The sequence below is a fragment of the Helicoverpa zea genome, chromosome 23 (assembly GCF_022581195.2).
Source record: "Helicoverpa zea isolate HzStark_Cry1AcR chromosome 23, ilHelZeax1.1, whole genome shotgun sequence".
Taxonomy (NCBI): Eukaryota; Metazoa; Arthropoda; class Insecta; order Lepidoptera; family Noctuidae; genus Helicoverpa; species Helicoverpa zea.
Window position 1 is genome coordinate 1,761,826 of NC_061474.1, and position 24,131 is coordinate 1,785,956.

The following is a 24,131-nucleotide window of genomic DNA, read 5'->3' on the forward strand; positions in this document are numbered from 1 at the left end:
GGAAACAAACGGTATCAAACGTATAAATTAACTAACCTTCCAAACGAAAACATTTGTTAATTTAATATTGAAGATACTTTCAACGACCTTGGACCACCTTGGCAGTAAAAAAAAAAAATAATTTAAAAAATCTAAGGACTACACTTTTTAGGAGCCTACATATTTTACAAATATATTTACAACAAAAAATAAAGTCTCAATTTTCCTTGCAAAAATACCAACTTTCAAAGCTCGAAGTTTGAAAATCTTCGAGCTTTCACAAAGCTGGGATGTGAAATCTCCAACCCCTTTGCATCATCCCCCGTTCAATACTATGCGTCCTCTCTATTGCACATATCGAAACTGACCTTCTTTCTCTCTCATATTTGGCGCACGGCAGTCTCGCGGCCCGAGTTGGCGGGCTTAGTCGCTCCGGCAGAAAAACGCGGGAAATCAGTTCAGTGAAGTGACTCTTTATAAGTAAATTAATTTTAGTGAATTAAATTAAATAATCAAACACACCAAAATGTAAGTATTTATTTTTTAGTTTGTGCTGTTATTTTATATAGGAAAGTAGGCAGAATTTTTCGTTAAAATAAATTGTTAACCTTTGACATTTTTCTTACTTTAATTTCTGTAACTTAGATTAAACTTAAATCAAAATATATAGGTTTTAGGTATTTAAAAAAATGCGCACTATTAATATCCAATGTTAAGAATTTATAAATTAAATAAGTGATCACCGAAACTGCATGAAACATTAAAAGTTAACCGTGATAAAATGAACATTATTACGAAATTAAAGTTTAAAACAAACGCTACGTTAAGTAAGGAATATAACTAGGTATGTGCTAGATAGACCGATAATTAAAATAATCTTTTATAATACAAAGCCTGACATAAGTATTTATTTCTTCACAATTAAATAATTTAAGTAGGTAAGTACCTATAGAAAAAATTAAGAACTTAATTCATGATTAGCACGAAATTAAATCGACTTGCATCAACTACTTACCTAATGTTTTATACCCATCTATTAACTCTAATAGATAAATATATAATAGATAAATAAGCGCACGAGAAATACATCAGTCGTGATTGATGATAATGATTAATGACGATATAATTACGTCATAAACATAGATAAAGCTCAAAGCTTCGCAATTTCTCTGTACCAGCTAATAGACATTTGCCGATAACCTCAATATTTGAAATACGTACACGCTAGAATACATTGGCTGTTTCAAATTAATTAATTTTCGAAAATCTGAACGCAGTTTTGTAAACCATGCTTGCTGGATGGTAAAAAAAACTATTCTATATCCTGCTCCCGGGTCTAAGCTACCCCTCTAATTTTCAGCTTAAACTTTTCATCCATTATTGAGTCATAAGTAGTGTTACTAACACGACTTTCTTTTATTATTAATCCTACCTATAGACTATAGATTAGACGTACAGTTTTAAATTCAAATGATTTAAACAATCATTTCCCGCGTTACGACCGCTTCTTGCGTCAGACGAGCACGTGGCGTCATCGATTTCCCTCCCCCCTCCCCCTTCGGCCACCCTCTTTGGTACTGAGACTACCCCAAAATGTCTTTTACCTTTGACCCCTAGTTGGCCTCGGAGAGAGCAGAGAAATATTATAATATAGAACCTCTATTTTTAGTGAGAATTTATAAGGAACTTATGTAGGTACTTATCGAATATTTTTTTTTCTTGCTTCAGGGCTTTATCGATGTTTTTAAACCCATTTTTGAATCGGCTGAGTAATCTTCGACTTATGAAATTAACTTGATAAGTTCGTAAAATCCTTTGAGCTTTTTCCTTAAGTTAATAAGTTTTCTTAGAAGTCCCTATAGGTTTAAAAGATTTCCTTCTACCAGTTTAATTGTATCCAAATAAGCTTACCTTTTTATAAATTACTCAAAATCAATACCTTAGTATTTTTCATAGAAATACACTAACGAAAATAGTGGTCCATGATACATAGAACATAACAACCCAAAAAAAAGTAATCTTCGGATTAAGGATTTTTCATTCAACTCAGTTGGGAAAATGCTGGGCAGCAGTAAAAAAAATACATTGGGAAAGCTTGTCTTATAAGTAGGTACGCCTACCATGGTTCACTCCACGTTGCACTTTTACAAAAGCTCTCTCGTATCCGACATAAACAGGTAAATAGGTATCAATACTTTCTTCCACTACGTCATTTTCAATCTAAGTCAAGTTTTTGCTGAAAACCAATTATTTCCGCTGAAAGTATAAGAGCACGCGGTAAACTTTTAGTCGGCCGATAGTTTGGTTTGGAATCGTAAATCAGTATGAAGATGACTGTTAGAACGCACATTACAAAGATTTGGTATTTAGCCGGTATCAGACCGACTGAAAACTATGCTTTTTAGTTTTAGGTTTTGGTTTTTACTGGAATGGTTTTTAATTAAAATGCAAATATTTGTAAACTAACTTCTGCCAGCGGTTTCACCCACATCTCGTGGGAACCTGTGCACGAACCCGGATAAAAAGTAGCCTATAGCCTTCCTCGATAAATGGGCTATCTAACACTGAAACAATTTTTCAAATCGGACCAGTAGTTCCTGAGATTAGCGCGTTCAAGCAAACAAACAAACTAACCCTTCAGCTTTATAATATTAGTATATGTAGATGTGGTCGATAAAACAAATCACATTATTTACTGGTAACATTTTTAGTAGTAGTTACGATTATGTCCAATAAAGATTGCCTCTAAACAAAATATTTGCCAACTATCGAGTCAACTTTCGGCTGACGGTTTAGTCTGTAGTCTGCGGGTACCTGTACCTACTCAAATATAACTGTTGTATTACGTCAGCTAAACGTTTCTTATTGATGGTCACTGAAGCGGTTACTGAAACCATTCTTTTTTTGTAAAGGTAGGTAAAATTGCAGCTGAAAAGTTTTTGCAAATGCTAGACAGACACGTTTGTGGTGTATTTAGTGCTACTTTACGAAAGAATATTTTTCATAAGGCCAAATCTCGGGCAAAGATAGAACTTTTAGCCTAACTGAGGAATAAATACATACCTACAGATATTTCCTCTATTGGTAAAGGTCTGTATTTGTAGATATTTTTTACTCTATCTCATAAAAACTTACTGAACATCCGACATAGGGCTCTGGGCTTATCTTTAGTTTTTTATGTCAAGACACGGGGAAAAATGTGAAAAGCTAGATGTAAATAATCAATTTTTAATTTAAAAGAATATTCTATCTAAACATACTTAAAAGCTTTTACTCCACCAACTTCATTGACAAAACGCAACCAAACAATTAAACTATCAAAATCGACCACTAAATGCTTCCTAGTCTAAATTTTACTACCTTACAGCAATCCTAGACAGTTGTGTCGTCATCTTCCAATTGATCTTAACTGTAACAGTTTCAACGCTTATGTAATAACAATAGATATTTCATTACCAATCCTTTTCAATTGCTCTGCAAGTCATTTGGCAAAGCATTAATTGGTGGCCGGAGTAAGGCCGTTTATCAAGGACTGAAATAATTTCAACGTTAAGTCAAATTGGTTTTCAAGTTCAAGTTTCGAAGCCAAGCTACAAACAAAAAGAAAAATCTACTTTTTCCGGGTACGAGAAGTTGTTCAACATTTATGATTTTTGTCTTAAAAGATCTTGAGTTTCATCGAGGCATATTTTCCTTAAGGTAGGCCTAGTAAAAGTCCCTGGGTGATATGACCAAGTGCCTAAGCGTCACCATGGTCTAAGGATTAAAAAATAATAACTCTTCAAACATAGGTATCCATAATCTTGAATGTTTCACGTCAGTACACCTAGAGAGCCTGTTATCCTCAATAATTAAGTATTTTTTATCTTTATCCTCAATAATAAATAAACAGAAATAATTGATTCTGGGTTTAATAATTGCGGTAAAAGTGGGTGTAAAAGTTATCCTAATGAGGGATATAAAATGAGAAAAAAAGGGAAAACACACTTCAAAAAATTGAATTGAATTGAGAATCTCATTATTTTTTTGAAGTCCGTTTGAAAGAAACTATACATCTTTCACTAATCAAAAAAAATGGTGAAGGAAAACATCTTGAGGATACCTGGACTATAAAGTCTGAAATCACCAACTCGCATTGAGCAAGCGTGATGATTAATGCTCAATCCTTTTCCATGTGAGAGGTGGCCTGTGCCCAGCAGTGGGACGATAAAAAGGATGTAACAACAGTTAACTAATCAAAACCTTGTTGTGCTTTGTTACTTATACATCGATCTTATTGCTAGAAATGAAGTTATCTCATAATAATATGGTTAAGGCAGACATATGACCGACCTAGTGACCTGACACTACCAGCAATCTATCGATTGGAGTGTGTAGCCAAACGGGCTGAGCTAAAGGTAATTTGGGATCTGAGGATAGCCTTTTATCTATCCAAAAAAGTATATGTAATAAGAACTTGGGTGTCAATATTTTTCATACTCAAAACTCCTGAAAAAGCGCATAGCTTCTAAAGTTTGAAAGTTTTCTCGCAGCAAACTTTCTTCTTTTCACATTTACATACATTCACATGTAGTTCTTTACATCTTGCAGTTTATTTATTTATAATTACGGCACAGTATTACGGTTCATTTATATATGTATAAACTGAAGTTTTTAACGGCATAAAAATTACAGGTTATATCGCATTTATTTTTGACCAAACTTGGATTAAGTTACCAACAATTATTAAGTAAGTGTACTTTACAATACGAGTCCACATCAGTCGTCACGTTTTCCGATAATCGCCCGTGGAGGGGTCTATTTGGCCACCTACGGGCGGCTCTATGACGTCAATGCCCCTATCTCCGTGTAGTCTGCTCAGGGATATCAAACCTTTATTCTTGTATGTTCGTATGATTGGTTATTTAAAATAATCATATAGCAATATATCAACAGGGGCTGTTTTTAACCGGTCCTTTTCAAAATTGAAGGGGATCTCAAAATAAAATGTTCAGCAGTGGACCGACCTATACGAGTTCAGATAATGAAAGATGATGAAATATGATGGGAAGAGAAAACTAATACTTAGGCTTTTTTTTCTTAATTTACAAATATTGAAGAATAGAAAGCCCTACTTCTTTATGGATTTGGATGCTTAAAAATCAAGAAAAATAATTTGCACCGTGGCACTCATGCTTGGATTTACCACCCCTGTATACTTACCTAAGAATTATGTATTATATCTAAGTATGTACAGTTTGACGGCGCCTAAGAGATTCAAGGACAAATGTGTCTTATTAGGGAATTTGATAAGAAAGCGATGATGTGGATTATCATGTTTATGACCCTTGAGAACATATTGCATGAAGGATGTCTCATAAAATTGATTGTGACAATACTTCAAGGGGGTCAATTAGTTGGTGGTAGACAGACTTTGTTTTTACCACCTTCTGTATTTACCATGTCTCTGCGAAGAAAGATTTTCATTTGCATTTAGATAAGTAGTTGATCGAATTTTTCTATAAAGTCTACAATCATTTGATTTAGTGTTCAATCAATATTTTGAGGGGTTGCTTGTTAACAAAGTAACAATACGTTTGATATTAGGGATCACATAAAAGAGGTTAACATTTAGCTACCTTGTAGATAATTAATTTATGGTTTATAAATATCACACGTTCCTATTTACGCAGGTCACAAAATCAATGATAAAAATATTGGTGACCAGTTGAGGAAACTATTTCTTTTATTCGTACTTACAGTTAATATTATCTTTTTGGAACAAATGAAGTAGTTATTTAATGGGCAACTAATAACGTAACTGAATTAGACCGAAGCCTCATCAATGCACTTATGAATTAAATCCATACTTCCCGCTGTGTCGAATTGTATGTCGCTACTGTAAGTACCTGATTGGTGGTAAGAGTTCTTTGATGAAAGAGAATTTAGGGCATTTAGACCATTTCCCAGGTTTTATAGGATCATTAAAGTTAATGCCGAGTAAGGTGAGATGAATAGACGACAAATGAGAAATCTCAGAAGAGCTTTAAATTATTACTTTCCACCTATGATTGATTACCGATTCCAAATTTTCTAAAATCTCTACCAACCGTTTTCAATATTGTATCTACATATGTATTGATTTTCTCACCAGACATAGAATTTTGACATTAGCCCTATAAAAGTAATGTCGAATTCTTGTCTGGACCTGAGCAAAACAAAATTTAAACAGAGTTTTGAGAATGGCCGTAAATATCTAAGTTTGGCCCGATCTCTGGTCAGCTTTCAAAATACAGACAGTATTTTGGTCAAACAAGAATAAAATCACCCCCTAAGTAGACACAAACCGGCTAGCCAATGAGAAAGCTGACGCAATTTAACAACCCCATGTATATTCTTAGTTAGGGTTCCAGCCCTTTTGAGCTATCTAGGCCAAGGGCAGTCTGGCAGATGGGGACATGAATACGTTATTGGAATATCGTACGCTATGATGGTTATTTTTATTTTTAAGCAAAGGAAAGCAAAGTACCTAAATATTTTCTTTCGGTGGTAAGTTTGGTTTCAATGTGTTTCAAGGATTGTATGGTAGATATTTTATTTCATGTTATTATTACCCGATTGCCAAGGAGGTTTTTTTTTCATGTACCTTACTTTCTTTAGCGATTAAAGTAATTTCGGCGTAACTCTTTTACAGTTCAAAGACCAGGTTTCTATCTATTGGTATCATTATGAATTACATGATAACTAATTTATTTATTTCGGAAAAGGATGGGCGAATTATGATTTTTCGGTGTATTGAAAGTAATTATTTGGTTATCAAGGTTATAAAAATATTAAGGTATAACGTTTCGGCTATAACCTCGTTAACTGAAATCGATACTGTTGCAATTATTTATTGGCAGATATTTGGTATTTTTGCACGTTATTTTGTAATATCTTCTTACTCACGTTAGTTAAATCCTGTTTGAAATGTATTTGTTTTAGAACGGTATCCTCAAAAGGAAAAAATAATTACCGATATTTTAAATACAGATTGACTCATACTATAGTTTGTAGATACTGTTTCAGAGATCGTTGATCTACCTTGCCGAAGCATGTAAGTATTTTTTTTGTTATGTGTATGATGCTGATGAGAGTCCCTACATTTTCTTAGAATAATTTGCTGAATACGTCGCATACGTCGTCCTAGTAAGGAGGAGAGCAATGAAAACAGATGATTCTATTTTTCAGCTCTTTATAAATATACTTAGGTAGAGCATAATAATTAGGAACTGCTTTATGTCTCGTTATTGTTAAATTAAAACAAATGAAATAACTAAATTTCCTGAAACAGAAGGTAAAGAAAATGTGCATATTGAAAAAAAAAACTAACTAATTCAAAGAACAAAAAACTACAAAGCAAATTGATAGACAATTTGTCCTTGAAGAGTGTAGCTGATATCTTAACTCGTGGCGTATCTAACAAGCTACACTAAATAAACGACCTACTTATACTTAATTAGAATTTTAATTACTCACCCTTCGCTTCACTTAATCATCTGATCATTTTGGATAATTAAAATACAATTTTTGCTCATAAATTGAACGGAAGATCATTAAAAATGCGAAATAATCCTGAAATTGTTGCCGCTGAAGGTGAAAATCTATGTAGTAGGTAAGTTACGAAATACTTATAGCAGTAAAGGAGTGTAAATTATTGTTAATAACTGGAAAATGAGTTTAGAAAAAATATTAGGTTAGGAACAGTCAACAAATCTGACTTTCATTGAGCCCAAAAAAAGCAAAGAAAAGGAATAAAAAGGAGTCGTAATTTCTCTTGTTGTTGAACAATTAATAAAATCAATAGTCAATTAATTGATATTGCTGTGCCCCGATATGTTGGTGCCTCAATTAACACACAGGTTACTGGAACTGGTGAGAGCATTCACTCTCGGTATCAATTGAAACATAATATCAATTGATAATGAAACCATCACATCAGTAAGATTGGATGCACTCAAAAGTCTGTTACCTAAGTTAAAATACAATCGTCATCATCATCAGCCTTTTAGTAGTACCCCTGGGTATACATAATCCTCACACAGAAATGGATCAATGCTTTCATTTTATTAGAAGAAAACCGTACCAAAAAATAGTCTCAGGTATCTGTAGTCAGTCAATATGAAATCAGGCACTATTAATAACACAACACTACAATCATTCAGTCACCTCGATCACTACAACGACATACAAAACAATACAAACAAATCTGAATTCATATTGCAAGCAGATAGTTGCTCCAATTCTTCATTCAAGTATTTATTACATTAACGCACACTGTGCTGCATCTGACGCAAGTACAGGAAAAAGTAACACAAAAAATCCTTGGATTAAACAGCTCAACATTATCATTAAATCTTAAATTATTATGAATCAGTCTTTTTGACATAACAGTAAATGCAGGAACTCCAAACTTGTTCTTATCTTTTCCCAGTTTGAACTATTGACCGCCGCTATCACTTGTTCGAGATAACTTGCCACTCTTGTAAACTGAATCTGATTGAGTTCATATGTGGTCTTAATGTTTAATGATTTGTTTGTTGGAGATGCGGCAATTATCGCAAAGATTTCATCGGTATTTATTTGCTGAGATTTGTTGCTACGGTATCGGCAAGTCGTAGTCCGCACAATCTGCGAAAACTATCTTCGGCTGTTACTGTAAAACATAATCACAGTTAGGAAATACTTTAAACTGACTTCCACCCGCGGCTTCACCCGCGTCCTGCAGGCGTAGTGAGAAAAACTATCCTTGGTCCTTCTCCTAGGTCTACGCTACCTCCACTCTAATTTTCAGCTTGAACGGTTCAACCATCCGTGGGTTGTAAGTAGTATAACTAACACGACTTTCCTTTATATATGTCACCGTAAGATTACAAACATCGTTAGATTACAATCTATCTCGAGAGATTGTAAACTGTCGAATTATTGTAAACCGTAACACCTGATTGCAATTTAACGCATTATTTTTCGCTATATTATAATCTATCGATGAGAAATTGTCAAATTGTCAACTGTCCGAAAGCTCTCCCTGATTGGTCAGTCTTTTTGTAAGATCGAGAGCGATGTAGAGCGGTCAAATTGTCAACTGGCGTAGAACGGAATGCATCTTGCGCGCTGATTGGTAGAACGTCAAAAAAGACAATGTTCTTTGCAACTCCCGGTGTCACAGCTCTTTGACGTGCAAAAATAAGTGACGGTTTAATTTTTTATAAAATCAAAAATTGTACTTAATTTTTAAGACTCAAATTACACACAATTAAAAATTGTATTAAAAATTGAAGTTAGTGACGAAAACGAATCGCTGCAAAACCGACTCCACGTAGTCTTGTCTGCCCTACCCCTAGAGTGCAATTCAAAACCGCGTAGGCGCGGAGGGGCGAGGCGGCCTGCGAGCTGAGGCGCAGGTAGTTTCAGCGCTCGCCGCCGCGGCTGAGGCTGGCCGGCTCCGCCGGCCAGCAAGCCGAAGCTGCGGTGGTGGGCGTGAAAACCATCTGCGACGATAAGCTCGCATGGGACCGCCGGAGCCCCGCAGCGCCGGAGCCGTGACAGAAGTTATGCTTGCTGCATGTTGCATGCTTACTTCCATGCTGGGTCAATTAATATGGGATGTGTTATATTTTAAACAAAAAACTCAGTAGGTACGAGTTAAAAAATTAGAAGGTAAATAAATATTTTTATGATGTCATTTAATAGTATTTAAGAAGTTTACTGTTAGAATGCATGCTACAAATTTAGATGCAAAAAAATAACCATCATGCTGAGTTGTATTTAGAGTGGAAGATAAGTCGTGGCTAAGATAGTATTATTTAGATGCTCGACGCTTTATTAATTGTGGCTGACTTAGTAATTTAGAAGGCAACATACATTTTTGGGGGCGAATAATGATATTAAAAAGAAGCCTGTTTAATTAGCACCCCTTTTATTTTATTTTTAAATATTAGTTTGTATTTGAAGACAAAATACCTAACTGTATTTTTATAAGAGTTATTTTTATATAAATTTAATACTTGAAGAATTTTTGAAGAGCATTTATTTTATTTAACTGACACCTCTATTTCATTCCTAACTCTACGGGAACTCCATGGGAACAGAACGGCTGGCCGTGATTGGTCGATCTTACAAAAAGACTGACCAATCAGAGAGAGCTTTCGGACAGTTGACAATTTGACAATTTCTCATCGATAGATTATAATATAGCGAAAAATAATGCGTTAAATTGCAATCAGATGTTACGGTTCACAATAATTCGACAGTTTACAATCTCTCGAGATAGATTGTAATCTAACGATGTTTGTAATCTTACGGTAACATATACATAGATATGTCTTCGATTTTATATTGATGGATCCACTAGATTTTGGCACTGCATTTCGAAATATAGTGAGACCATTTTTACCACAATATTTATTGTGATTCTTGCTATGAATGAAACTCCAACCCCCAGTTAAACTTTTAGAGTGCTTAAAAGCTTCCGCACCCATTTGACCCAAATCGCAGACCATTGTAGAGAGAGTAGAGTTCGACAGTTATTATTAATAGGAGTTATGTATTGCTGATTGTGAAGTTAGTTTTGACTAAGTACTTGATTTGTATTGTTAATACATTGTTGCTTTCACAAAGAACTTAATGTAAGGTTTCGTAGATGCAAGTCCATCATTATAAATCTACTGTTAAAGTCTACTGACCTCTTGATTACATCTATTACTGCTAGTGCTACTTAGCTAGCTTAGCTAGTAAATGGATAAAATGGATATAGACTTTCACTAGTTTGTGCTACATTCAAGGATTCATTCTGTAGATTGTTGTTGTTTAACATAATTAATAACAAACACTTCTTCCCTTCAATTAATATAAATAGCACTTATAATCAAAGCAACAACACTTCTTATCTTAAAGGTCATTAGGTCACTCGTTTCTTCCTGATCCTGTTTTCTATCATTGTCGCACACTTTATCTATTATGTAAAATAACTGTTTTAGAATATTCAAATTATTACAGTTTACAAAAAAATAATGATATCAAACCGGTTTGGGCGGAATTTTAAGTATTAGCCAACATACTCGTTTATTTTATGGCTTTTGTTTAAGATATCGAACATGAATGTTATGTAACGTTTTGGCAATCCTGTATTTTCTTTGCTATTCGTTTTTCTATAATACATATTTTTTTGTTTCACATATTTACATGACCTAAAAAATAACTAATTTAGGTAGGACAAGATAGGGTTTGTACCAAGCACCTAAAAATGTAGTACCATAATGAACTCATTCAGATTTAAAAAAATCAAAATACCATAATTATCTTCTATTATATTTTTTCGACTCTTTAATTTTCCTTCCTAACATTCATAAACAATAGCAATAAAATTAAATCCAACCACCGTACGTACCTACATTTCAACATGTTCAAGTGAATCAAAGGCTTGTGATGAATCTAAAACTTGAAGCGGGCCTGATATGCGTCCTTGCGGGACCCCAGTGATCCGTTTCTTTTCACAAGCTCTCTTTGTGCGTAATCACTCCTTTAACCGCTCACAAAAGACGTCTGGGAACATTGTACAATAGTATTCTCATGCACTGATTTAGATTTAACTCTTTTGAATGAGCTATAATATGGTCAGGTTATTTTTTGTACTCACAGTTTTCTCTAAGTATGTCTTATACACAAATAAATGACCTGCAAAAAGTAAATACATATAATAACTTAATGCAAATTAACTTTATTAACAACTAGCTGTATCTTGTGGTTTCACCCACATCCTGGGGGAACTTATCTTCCCGTGCCTGGATAATATAGTACAACCTATGTCATTCACTGCGGTGACTGTGGAATTGAAATATATTCGAATAGGTTTAATTGTTTCAATTTCAATGTACAGACTAAAAATGTTTCCCACTTAATAATATAATTTTAGATAAGCATGTTGTTATTTTTATCAAAATATTCCAATTTTCCGTTACTAATTTCTCCTTCCTTTCATTCCACTACAACTCTCCTCAATTTGACTACAACAGACCACTTTATGCAATAAACCGGATTGACAATTGTCTTAATCGAATTACTTCATCACTCGTCTCCTCGACTGCAATATGAGTGCGGAAATGACAGTTTAACAAATTTTGTGGCCACTAGGTCTCCTTGAATTGATTTGATAGACAATTGGCCTTGACTTTTGTGGGTGGTCATCATTTCCATATTTATAATGAATTTGATGTGATATCTTATTACGAATAGATTTAAAAACATGGCTTTATTTAGAACATTCACTGTTTGGAATGCAGACACAACAGTAAGATATTCACGTGTTTATTGGTTAGAATACATTAGGTAATAAATTGGTCATAAAACTTGTAATTTTTTTTGTCCCACATTTGATACTTCACAAAAATATAATATTTCCTAGATACACATAAATTACTGTCCATCTTAAATAAGATTAAGTCTAATTAAATCTTAGACTATTCATTACGCATGATAAGGATTTATAGTGTCTGTGAAATCAGTCTAGGTTTAAGTTAATTAATCCAGGACTGGATAGGCAATGAATTAATGGCCTGTCAATATCGACCTTAAACGCGTCAGCTGTTTGATGTTCAGTGAACTGGTACCTACAGAATATTGAAGAGTTTCAACCATAGGAAACAATACGAGTACCTACGCTAGATTATTGACCTGATTATTGGTTATAGAGAACTATAAAATTCGCTCGAAAAACGGTTGTTATTTTTATATACTTTGAAAAATCGCTTCCAATGCTTCAAGCTGGGAATGTAGGTATACTAAGCAGAAAGGTTAGTTTTCGCCGTACGAATGCAAAAAGCTGTCTGAACGCTCTGTTTTAATTTTGCGTTAATGTGGGTCAACATAGCAGGGAATTAGCAAACATGCAGGCATTGTAGGGCGATAAGAGGTCACCTATCAGACAATGACAAATTATGCAGACTATTTTTACCAATCCAATTGTTCCTAAGGATTGTTACGTGAACAAATCCCATTACGTGGTATTATTCAATCAGCCCAAACTTCCCGTGTCACTGAACCATCGTCTTTACTTGGTCCACTAAGAGTACGCGCGTACTACAAACTTTTAGTCGGTCGATAGTTGGTTTGGGCACAGATTATATAATAGTTACTACGTAACAGATAAATCACTCCATGCAAAAAAGTCCATACCTACTGTTATAAGCACCTACAAGTTTCCCAACTATCTACAAATTCCTAGCTGCGTTATAAAATGAACCTTAAAAGCTCGCGCGCTTGATTGTTATTCCAATGCGATAGCGCACAGTTCAGTGACCGCAACCGTGCCGTGGCCGTGCTTAGGGTTGCTTCTTACAATTTATTAATATTTAAGTAGGAAAACAAAGTTATACTTATTTTAAGATAGCCTTTTTAAAACTGAGTTTTTAAATAAAAAGTAATAGTTTTTAAATAAAAAGTAATAGGTATCAAGAATATTTTTCTTTAGTTAACTATTGTATTGCCTACTAAAATGGAATGTGGGTACATATTACTAAATATTACCTAATACGTAAGCATAGGTAAGTACTTAAGTAAAGCTTTCGTCAAAATCAAAGGCGGTTTCCAACTATTTTTCGAGCACAAGTGCCATACCCCATATGGTACAACTCCGTCGAGTGTTGAAACATACCTAAAATTGGTTTCTGCGTAGCGACACGCGTAATGTTCCGAGTCGTCATTAAGTTGGACCAGAACTATACCTACTTACAATCGAGATGTGTTTTGAGCTACAAAACTCACAATACAGTTCATATAACTAAGTAGGTATCTAAAGTAAAATAAGTACCTAATGATCTCTGTTGTTAAAATCATAAAGTAGATAAGTATTAATTTATTACAAAAAATAGAATCACTAGATAAGTTCATAAATATAAAATGTTTCTTAATCTTACAATAGTCGCATATAAACCAACACAACTCAAAATAATCTATCAGTTTGTTAGGTAGCTAAAAAAACCTAATAAAAACCAACAGCATAACATGCCACGAAATAAAAATAATAATATTGGAACTCGCGCCGCGCGTGTGACTATTGAAAGCCCTGAGCCGCGTGGGGCTACCGGTAACCCAGCGAGCGGTAGGCATTTATCGCGCGCAAGTACGTCGAGTGACAGAGGCCTGGTTTGGGCTTAAGTATAAAGGCTCGAGCAGACCGGATGCGTATGCGTAACCACGCGCGTAGTCACGCGCGTAGTTACGGCGTAACCATGAGTTGTAATGTATGGAAATGTATGAGACAGGCCACACCGCTTGCGTAACGACGCGCGTGTCTACGTTACGCAAGCGGTGTGGCCTGTCTCATACATTTCCATACATTACAACTCATGGTTACGCCGTAACTACGCGCGTGACTACGCGCGTGGTTACGCATACGCATCCGGTCTGCTCGAGCCTTAAATCAGTATGAAGATGAATGGTAGTACGCATATTGCAAAAATCAGGTATTTATCTGGTCCGACCGACTGAAAACTTTGATTGAAATAAAAAAATCTTTTAAAAATATGGCCTCCTGTTCTGTCAACTGTCGGCCGACTGTTTAGTGTGCAGTGCGTGAGAACGATAAAACCTGAAACATGATCACATATACATAAAGTAGTGGTTTTTATGTAATGTATGCCCATGGAAGTTACGATGCTGGAATAAGCTCTACGTATAGTGTCATCGTACATGTATGATTACGTAAATCAATAGCTTTTATGTCTAAAAATACTTTAATGGACAGGTGAGGCTAGATCGGGTGATGAGGCTAGGTAAAAGAATAAAAAATTAGTCCTATAAAAACATGACCTACTTATTACCTAGGGGTAGCGTATGAGTTAAAGCACTCAAGCATTGAAAGTAAAATTGTGTATAATAAGATAGGGACAGGCGGTGGCTATATATTAATTATCTTCTAGGCTTCTTTATAAATAGGTGCGAGAAGAAAAAGAAAAAATCTAGATGACTATATTACTAACACTAGTTCTATCAAAATGTTAGATTATCGGAATTTAAATGTATTTAACTAAAAAGTAAATAAAGCAAATAGTGGATGTATCTGCCAATAATAAACCAATGTTATTCTTTACAGGTCACCAAAAATAAAAGAAGAATGCGAGAGCGAAGCCCTAAAATCAGATGCCGAAGGGGACCCAGAAGCCAAAGATGGGGGCGAAGGAGCTTTAGAAGCCAAAATGTCCCTTATGAACGGCATCACAGTTATAGTGGGATCTATCATCGGCAGTGGCATCTTTGTATCACCTACAGGAGTACTCAAGTATACGGGATCAGTTAACGCTAGTCTGCTGGTGTGGGTAGCTTCTGGAGTTTTTAGTATGGTGAGTATTTTAGTGATTAATAATAAAATTTACAAAGATGCTGTGTACCATTTTGGACATGGGAAATCATTAGATGGAGCTATATAATCCCTTGGTGCAGCGGAAGGGATGTCAGACTTTAATGACTAAAACCCACTTTTGTTCCTTCGGGAGTCCATTGGATACTAGGGCTTGGCGTGTTATATTTGTGTTTCATGGGGACTACCACCAGACTGAACAGTAGACAAACTCTTCAGCTTTATAATATTAGTAGATAAACTTCAACAGCAGCTTGTTATTCTAATTCCGACCAAATTGCTATGGAAATTGCTATTTATCGTCAGCATACTCCTGTGATACCCAAAGCCATTTATTCATTTTGCTATTTTGTTTTAAAATTCCATCTTCATCATTATTTTTCTCGTCCACCAACGCTACTGAGCTTTTCTTCTAATTAGAGTATACCCCGAGGGACTTATTAGGACCAACTCATTTTAAAACGACTATAATAAGCCAATCTACAAGGTTCCCTATTGCCTGAAGACAAATCTTTTCAATGCTCCGAGGGACTTATTAAAAATTGCCGTTTCATAATATCTCTTGTTTTGTACAATATTTTATTTTAAAACTTGTCTCGTATTTTGGTGTGACGTTTAATGTGTTTTCTTCGGAATTATTATATTTTGAATTTAGCTTTTATATTATACAGAAGCTGTGTTTGCTTCATTTGTTTGCTTTTAAGGCAAAAAGATCGAACAATGCGATTGAAATGACTTTTTGTAGGTCTTAGACGGTTGACTGCTTTTTAATCGGGTAGTGCTTGCAGTGAATCTCTCTCATAAAGCATTCAAAACTCAGAAATCTTCTAGTATAATCGTAAAAATAAAAAATAATAAAGGATAATTGTAGAATGATTTGCTAGTTTGAACTATGATGTAGACTATCAAAAGCTTTCGTTAAATCTAAGCGTCACATTTCGATAACCTCGTTGTGAACTATGACATCTAGCGAAAATAACAATAAACAGACCTTGACAATATAACGTTATCGTAGGGATTGGAGCGTTAATATTGTTGATAGCTTTTAATCTTTAAATAATAGGAACTTATTTACCTATCATCATCATCATCATCTCAGCCATAGGACGTCCACTGCTGAACATAGGCCTCCCCCTTAGATTTCCAATATTTACCTATACCTAGCTACTTTTGTATGAACTGATTTCATGAATCATTTAATCTGATTCTATTTGCTTGAAAATATCTGCTGCCTATTATAGCAACAAAAACTTCTAAGGTCCTGGTACCCTTGTATTCCTTTTTCTACATTGACGGAGATTGGAGCAGTTTCGTTGTTCTTCATAAAGCATTTCGACGAGCAGCCCATTTAAAAAAAGTTAGGTGCTCAAAGAAATTTATTTATTTCATCGATTTTTGTTTAATTTTCTGTAATTTAGACACCTTATAAGTTACTGTATTGTTTTTTTTTGATAGCTTCAATACTTCCTTCGTCATGCTGTGTATTGTCATATTATTATGTGCCTACTGAGCTATAATGATAAATGACATAAGATTAAATCCTGACCCTGTTATTTTATCAGAGACTCATATTACATAGTCGTTTACGAGGGCTGCCTTTTAAGTTGTGTCGTTTGAAATAAGTATAGACAATCCAATAGGTTATTACTGTTTATTGTTTTTTTAAGAATACTTAGGGATATTTAATGTACTTTTGCATTCGTTACAATTAGCTGCCGCACGGCGTCGATATTATCTTCCGTCATGGCGTTTTTTGGACGACCTTCACGTGGCTTGTCACTGAGGCTAGAGTGTCCATGTTGAAATCCTAAATATTAGCGTTCTACGGTCCTAAGGCATGGTGCTACATCACTAAATACAGAACTAATCTCTTCAAAGCACTAAAGTCGCGACAACCCCCTTTTAAAGTTCTAGAAAATTATCGCACGCAAATTTTCCTTAGACATTTCCATTTTTACAACCGACCTGCCACGTTGAAATGGACGATACAATAAAACTATTTGACCAATTTAAAAACATTCTTTTGTTTTCGAATTCTAAATTCAAGAAAGAATATTGAAATTGAAAGTGGCATAATATATATATTTTTTTTTATAATCGCGAGAAGTTAGCAAACGACAGAACTTAAAAGGCAGCCTTACGTATATACTCAGTACTATCACCACGTGTGGCATACATACATAATTATATAGAGAATAAATTACCTATATGTATGTATCTATAGCAAATAAAGTGCTATCTACCACATGCCCGGCAGAAACAAGCGATAGTCAGTCTGTCAGGGCTCATCAACCTTTTCATGTTTTTTAACAAACTGAAATAAGGTAAGGAAAGTTTAAATATTTAGCCTAATTTTTATAATCAACTTGAGATTATAATTTTGGGCTAGATATTAAATGCGAAAATTCGAGACACAATAAATCGAGACTTGAATGCAGGGAGGTGTAGTCCTACTCGTATGCACAAATAATACAAATGCAGTAATTTTCATTCAGCCCATATTTTTTTATAGCGAAAATATTTCTTCAAAAAGAACTTTACGAAATTGTGCCCCCGGTTCACGATCCCGGTTTACAATAATTTATCGATAATATGCCGTCGAAATTAGTTAGTTGAACAATTAGCAGCTATGTAATATATTACAAACATGTTATAATGTCAGTATCGAAACCCTTATCGGTTACAGCACAACTTAATGGTAAACAAATTGAATAATATGTTTTTCTCAATAATGAAGTTCAAGATGTAAAAAAAAACACAGAGAAGGTACTTCTGTTGTAGTCACTTATTACAGATAGTAAATGAAATTGTGTAATGAAATTACTCTCGGTAAAGTCTTAAACTTTTTTATCTACCTATATAGATTGCAGTGTAAAAAAAACTAGATAAACTTTTATTTTTAACGGTACGGTAGAACGGTAGACTTTATTTATAAACTAGAAGAAACAAATAGCACTCGACATTATAAAGTGCTCAAAATAGGACAATATTTAGAACATTTTAAAAACAATATTGCGGTCTTAACAGGATAGGTGAACCACAATTCCCATCGGAAGTAACAAAGCCACAAACTAATAACTTCAAGCAATCACATAGCTACATACGTACCTATATATCATTTATCTTTTTGCACCCATGTATAATTACCTTCCTAGTTAAATATTGATCTGTAAGTAGGTAAGTACTTATACAAGCTGTTGATTTGCATCCGTGCCATATTCAAGGACGTAATTATGCTAATGATTCTCGACCCAAATCAATAAAAAAATTGGAATGAATTATTTTTTTCTTTATTTTTTTTTCGGAATTCCGTAAATGTCATCTAGCCTTATTTAAACTTGGCGCGTATGTTACTGGCGTTAAAACCGTGCTGCACCCTCACACAAACGCAAACACAAAGCATACGCAACGATCACTCATAAATTTCATTCATAAAATTGGATTACTTCGGAAATACCACGACATTACAATGACAAAAAAAGCAGTGCATATTAGTTATTTCCCATCTACTGTAATTCCAATCGATTATTTACGTATTGTGTGTCCTCCTCCTGAACTATGGCACAAATGTAAATCAACACCTTGTATTATAAAAAGGTTTTGTTCGTTTCTGACGCTGTAGGAGGTAATCTCTAGATGCACTAAAAGAAAAAGTATTGAAAATAATAATAGAAAACTACCAGTATTTGTGACTGTCATAGGCTCTATCCTGGTGCGGAAATCAGTTTCCTCAAGACGGTAAACAAAGAAAATTGATCCTAGATAGTGCATAGGTCTACCTACATCAGTGTTGCTAAGTTTTTTTTTTTTTAATTACATAACTGGAGAAGGATTTTCTACAAAATCCCAGTAAATTATCAACAAAATCCTCAAGGTTTCGTCGGAACGAAGGCTTACGTAGGTGTGAACAGGCCCGCCGTAAGCGGGCGTGCAAGGCGTGCACCGCACGCGGGCGGCACGTCCTAGGGGGCGGCAAATCGAGTGACTTATCACGTAATATTAAAAAAATACAATATCTTTTTACCAATTATTTGATTTCAATATTTCCGAACACAGCAATAGCCGCCCTCGCTTTGGTCGTTCCCTATCAATTTTGACGGGTTCACCCTTTGCATCCCCAAAAAAATTCGCGCTCGCTGCGCTCGCGCCTCCATGTCAGATATCGCAGTTAGTAGCGGTAGGGCGCGGTTGGGCGACGGCCCAGGGCGCCGGATATAAGGGGCACCGCAGGCGCCCCCACCAATCCTTGATCAGAATGTTACTCCTATTTTTGTTTTAAATTTCATCAAAGATTGCAACTTACAAGAACTGTATCCAAATGAATGGATAGCATCAGGGCCATCTTAACTTATGGTGCAGCGTATGCGAATAACCCGGGCGCCGCGGGCTCAGGGGCGCCGAAGCGAATTTGTGTTTAATTCCGCGTTAAATTTGAGAAATTCTCGAACAAACACTCCTTTTATGTCCCAAAACTCAAAAATTTTCGCGCTCGCTCTGCTCGCGGTTTCCTTACTTTGCGCTTCAATTTTTTATCACATATAGCTACTTTTAATGTCCCAATACTCAAAAAAAATCACGCTCCCTTCGCTCGCGGCTTCTTCACTTCACAGTCGTTTTTTATTATATATGTTTAGGACTTTTAGTGATCCAAAACTCAAAAATTTTCGGGCTTGCTTCACTTTACAGTTGTTTTATTTTTCAACAATATTTTAGTCTACCCTAGCAAAAAGGTAGCGTCGTTTTTGAGTTCTTTTATTAATAAGAAAGTAACTTCTAGTTTCCATATGAACTTTCTTATTTACGGTACTACTTTAAGTCCCAAAAATATAATACATAGGCGCCAACACCAACAAAGAGTTATGTACGTTTGGGCAAAATTTTAAGTAATTTTTGTTTTGAGTTCTAAAATATAACAAAAAAATTCGCGCTCGCTTCGCTCGCGCAATCAGAAGACATGTTCCGGTGTTTTTGCATTCACCAACCAGCAATAACTTATGTACGATTGGGCTACATTTTACGTAATTTTTGCTTCGACTTGTTAACTATAAAAAAAATATATTCGCGCTCGCTTCGCTCGCGCAATCGGTAACTACACACACCTCTGTTTTTCGTATGGGTTTGAATTGCAGTTGAAGGGCGCCGTAGAAATCTCGCCCAGGGCGCTGGTAGAGTTAAAACCGGCACTGATCGCAATTTATCTTTGTTTAATTGTTGAGGCATTCTATTCCGAAAAATCATTTTTCGCGCACGTCCGTTATAGCTTTTTGTTCATTTTGGCTTTTTATGATATGTTTATTTCATGAAAACTCTAAGGAAAAAATCGCGCTCGCTTCGCTCGCGGCTTCATGTACATTAGCACTTCATTTCTGTGCATATCTTACTTTTTGACTTTGCTTTGTTAATTTACAGTGGTTTTTATTTGTTTTGTGTCCTTAGACTAAAAAAATTTCGCGCTCGCTTCGCTCGCGCTTCCTTACATATGAAATGTGTCTCATGCGTCGACTTTTTCAACGGGAAACCCACCAAAAACCATTAATAACATATTTTACTGAAATTAAACATTGCTATAGATATTTAATTTCGTTAGTTTAAGTTACCCATAATCTGTTCTAAGCACTTTGATATGCATTATGTTGGTACCTACCCATTAATCACAATCTTTCAATACATAGGGGCCACTTGGGTAATGATTGCACTGTATTGATGCCCTAAGCAATTGCTTAGTCTGTTTATGGGCTAACCCAGGACTTCTTAGGTTACTCTAAGACTTAGAGCATTTCAAGTAAATAAAAAGTTATGTGTAATATGTTATGTACCTATTGCAATATTTATGTATCCAAAAGGAAGTGCGTTTTTTGCAACCAGAGCGGTGCATGTACATATTTTTTTCTGTTGGACAAGTAAAATGGATATGAATGGGCGGGGGGGTCCGGTCCCCCTGGACCCCACCCCTTATATATTTTTTGACAAAACCCAGTATAATATGTAGTCGTAGGGCGGCATAATCGGTTTTGCACGCGGGCGAACAAACAGCTAGCGGCGGGCCTGGGTGTGAACTAATAGGGATTAAGAGGGCACAGATTAATTTGGCTTCCAGACAATTTGGGTTTAGTTTGACTTTACGATAAACATATTTTCAGGAGATAAAAACTATTTTACTGACTATAAACTACAGTTCTATTACAACGTATAAAAACACATTTATTAATTTATATTTGATTGTATTGTGTTCCGTTTAGTTCAAAACTTTCTTTAAGCTTGAAAAATTCCTCTTTCGAATTTGGTATTTTAAATTATTTTTTATCAGAAGGACTTGTGGCTTAGTTAGACGGTTAGACCACTTTCCATCGCTAGTTTGATATAAACAACGGTCATGTGACTTATATTGACATGATCCCATCAAACCGGTATGCAAAATGGACAGACAATTCATAAAACCCGAAAATCAAGATTTTTCCCAAAGTATTTGCGTAATATTGTGCAATCTTGATATGTTACCTGTTTGACACGTGCCCATTTCTACGGGATTTTAAAGCTATTTTACGTGTCTCCATTTTATAAATGTTGCTGTGCCCTAACAGGGTCCACAAATGTACGTAGCTGTAAGCTTATTGTAACACCATGTGAAACTTGTGGAACGCAATAAATGATATGAACATGAATAAAGTTTGGTCCTTAGGTAGTGTCGAAAATAAATCACTATTACAACTCATGCAACTTTGAAGAACTATATTGAAGAGAAAATCAAACAATATCTAGACTGTTTGAAATGCGATCGTGTATGACTGTCAATCAAAAAATAAACGAATCGGAAATCAGGAAAAAAATAAATACAAAAATAAGACAAGATACATATTTATAGTCCTAACAGGCAACCTGTTGAATACGAAATACCGTTAGCTTAAAAAGCATCACATTGCCTTACACACCAAGCCACCAAAATACCACATTTTCTTGCAAATAAACCATTTTTCTCGTCCTCAGGTAGGAGCCTACTGTTACGCGGAGCTGGGCACCATGATTCGGCTGAGCGGTGCTGATTACGCGTATATCATGGAGACGTTTGGTCCTTTCGCAGCTTTCATCAGGCTTTGGATAGAGTGCATGATTGTGAGGCCTTGTTCTCAGGTAAGGAGATATTTACCAGTTTTTTTTTCTGTTCAAATTATTTACAAATAAAAAAGGAACACATTAAAACTATGTATCCAAAAATCATCCGCATCGCTGTCAGCGGGGATCGTGCCCAAAAGGCTGGCTGCATTGCCACGCTGGATGGCAATGCATATCCTTTGACCGAAGTATAGGCCAGCCGCTGTTTCCAGCTTATAAAATATAATATGTATACTTAATTATTGTAGGGTGACAAGAAAAGGCGACACTTTAGATAGTCCTTACTTAGGTAGCACTTTCATGCCAGCGAATTTCCCGCTCGGATTTTTTACGTGCGAAACATGACGAGCGACAAAAAACCTGTCGTGCGGTTTCACGTATCATCGCGATACGAATTGTCAATTGACGCCCGTACCTACGATTCGCTCGGAAAACCAGCTGATATGAAAAGCGCTATTAGAATATTGATGAAGATTTTCGTTTAGCTAGATGTACGAAAAATATGTCTAGAAAAACATCACTTATGTTTACAACTGTTTTGTGTTGAAAATCAATATGAACGTAAAAACGAATAACGTTCTAAAAGTTAATGACCAACAATTATGGTTAACCGAAGTGAGACTAACAGATAATTACAACAAGGTCATCATTATTGTAAACACTCTATTCAGTTTTACTACATTGTAAATCTGACTACAAAGTTACAAAAAACAAAAGTGAAACAGTTTGTAAAAATAAGTAGGTATTATATGGTATATACTCGTAGGTAAGTATCTATTATTTTGTGTTACGGTACCTAAATAATTTATTTAAGTAGGTATCTACTGAACAGTATCCAAATATTTTTTTGGTAGAAAAATACTGAAAAACACTATAATTTAATTATCTTTTCAATTATTAGGATTCAATATATGTATTTATCTATAATTGGATAAACTCCTTGCAATAGGTAAGCTAAAAGTTACAGCCCTGAAAATTTTAAATAAAATAGGCTGTCTATTTTATTCATAATACATAAAGGACAATATAACGTAAAAAACTTACATTATGTATTTTTTTATAGTAAAACAAGACAACTACTGAATTTTACTTCCACCATATTGGATTTCGTTTCTGACCTTGATAACTACCCTCGAATACCTGACGCAATACAACTAACATAACCTACCTACTTTAATTCATAAGACCATAGACATTTTTATACTTTTACAGCTTTGGTAGAATCGAAACCTGGCTGGTATTGATTCGATATTTGAATAAGCATATGACGTAATAGAAAAAGCTTAGTAAGTCATTAGCCGTTGGGGGGTGATGACGTTATACAGAATTCTTATTGCGTAGGAGAGACAAGAATGGAATATAAATTACAGCTTTCAGCTATACGGAGATAAAATCCGATTAAGGATGCCACGCGGTGACACGCTTTTTATGACAATTATTTTAATACTTTTAATTTATTTTTTTATGTCGACTTAAAAAGTCACTGTTTACCTCATGTAATAGTTATTTTTTTTATATTTAATGATGAAAAAAATGGTATTCTTAACTTTCCATACAACCAGCCCTATACTTATTCCACTCCAGTCAGCGTCCACCCACGCGTATTGACGTCTAAACAAATATAGCTCAACAGATAATTGAACCTTCTTTGTTTACTAAAGAAATAACA

At 35.0% G+C, this 24,131-nt stretch overlaps 1 protein-coding gene across 1 annotated transcript in view; it reads left to right on the top strand.

Annotated features, from left to right (window-relative positions):
- Positions 1-379: 379 nt before the first annotated feature.
- The window catches only part of LOC124641863 (large neutral amino acids transporter small subunit 2), a 39,738-nt gene continuing 15,986 nt past the window's right edge, over positions 380-24,131 (top strand). Inside the window, exons 1-3 of the mRNA XM_047180111.1 lie at positions 380-507; positions 15,089-15,335; positions 22,337-22,480. Coding sequence (XP_047036067.1) covers positions 506-507; positions 15,089-15,335; positions 22,337-22,480 — 393 coding nt within the window. The 5' untranslated portion in view covers positions 380-505. The remainder of the gene's footprint in view (positions 508-15,088; positions 15,336-22,336; positions 22,481-24,131) is intronic.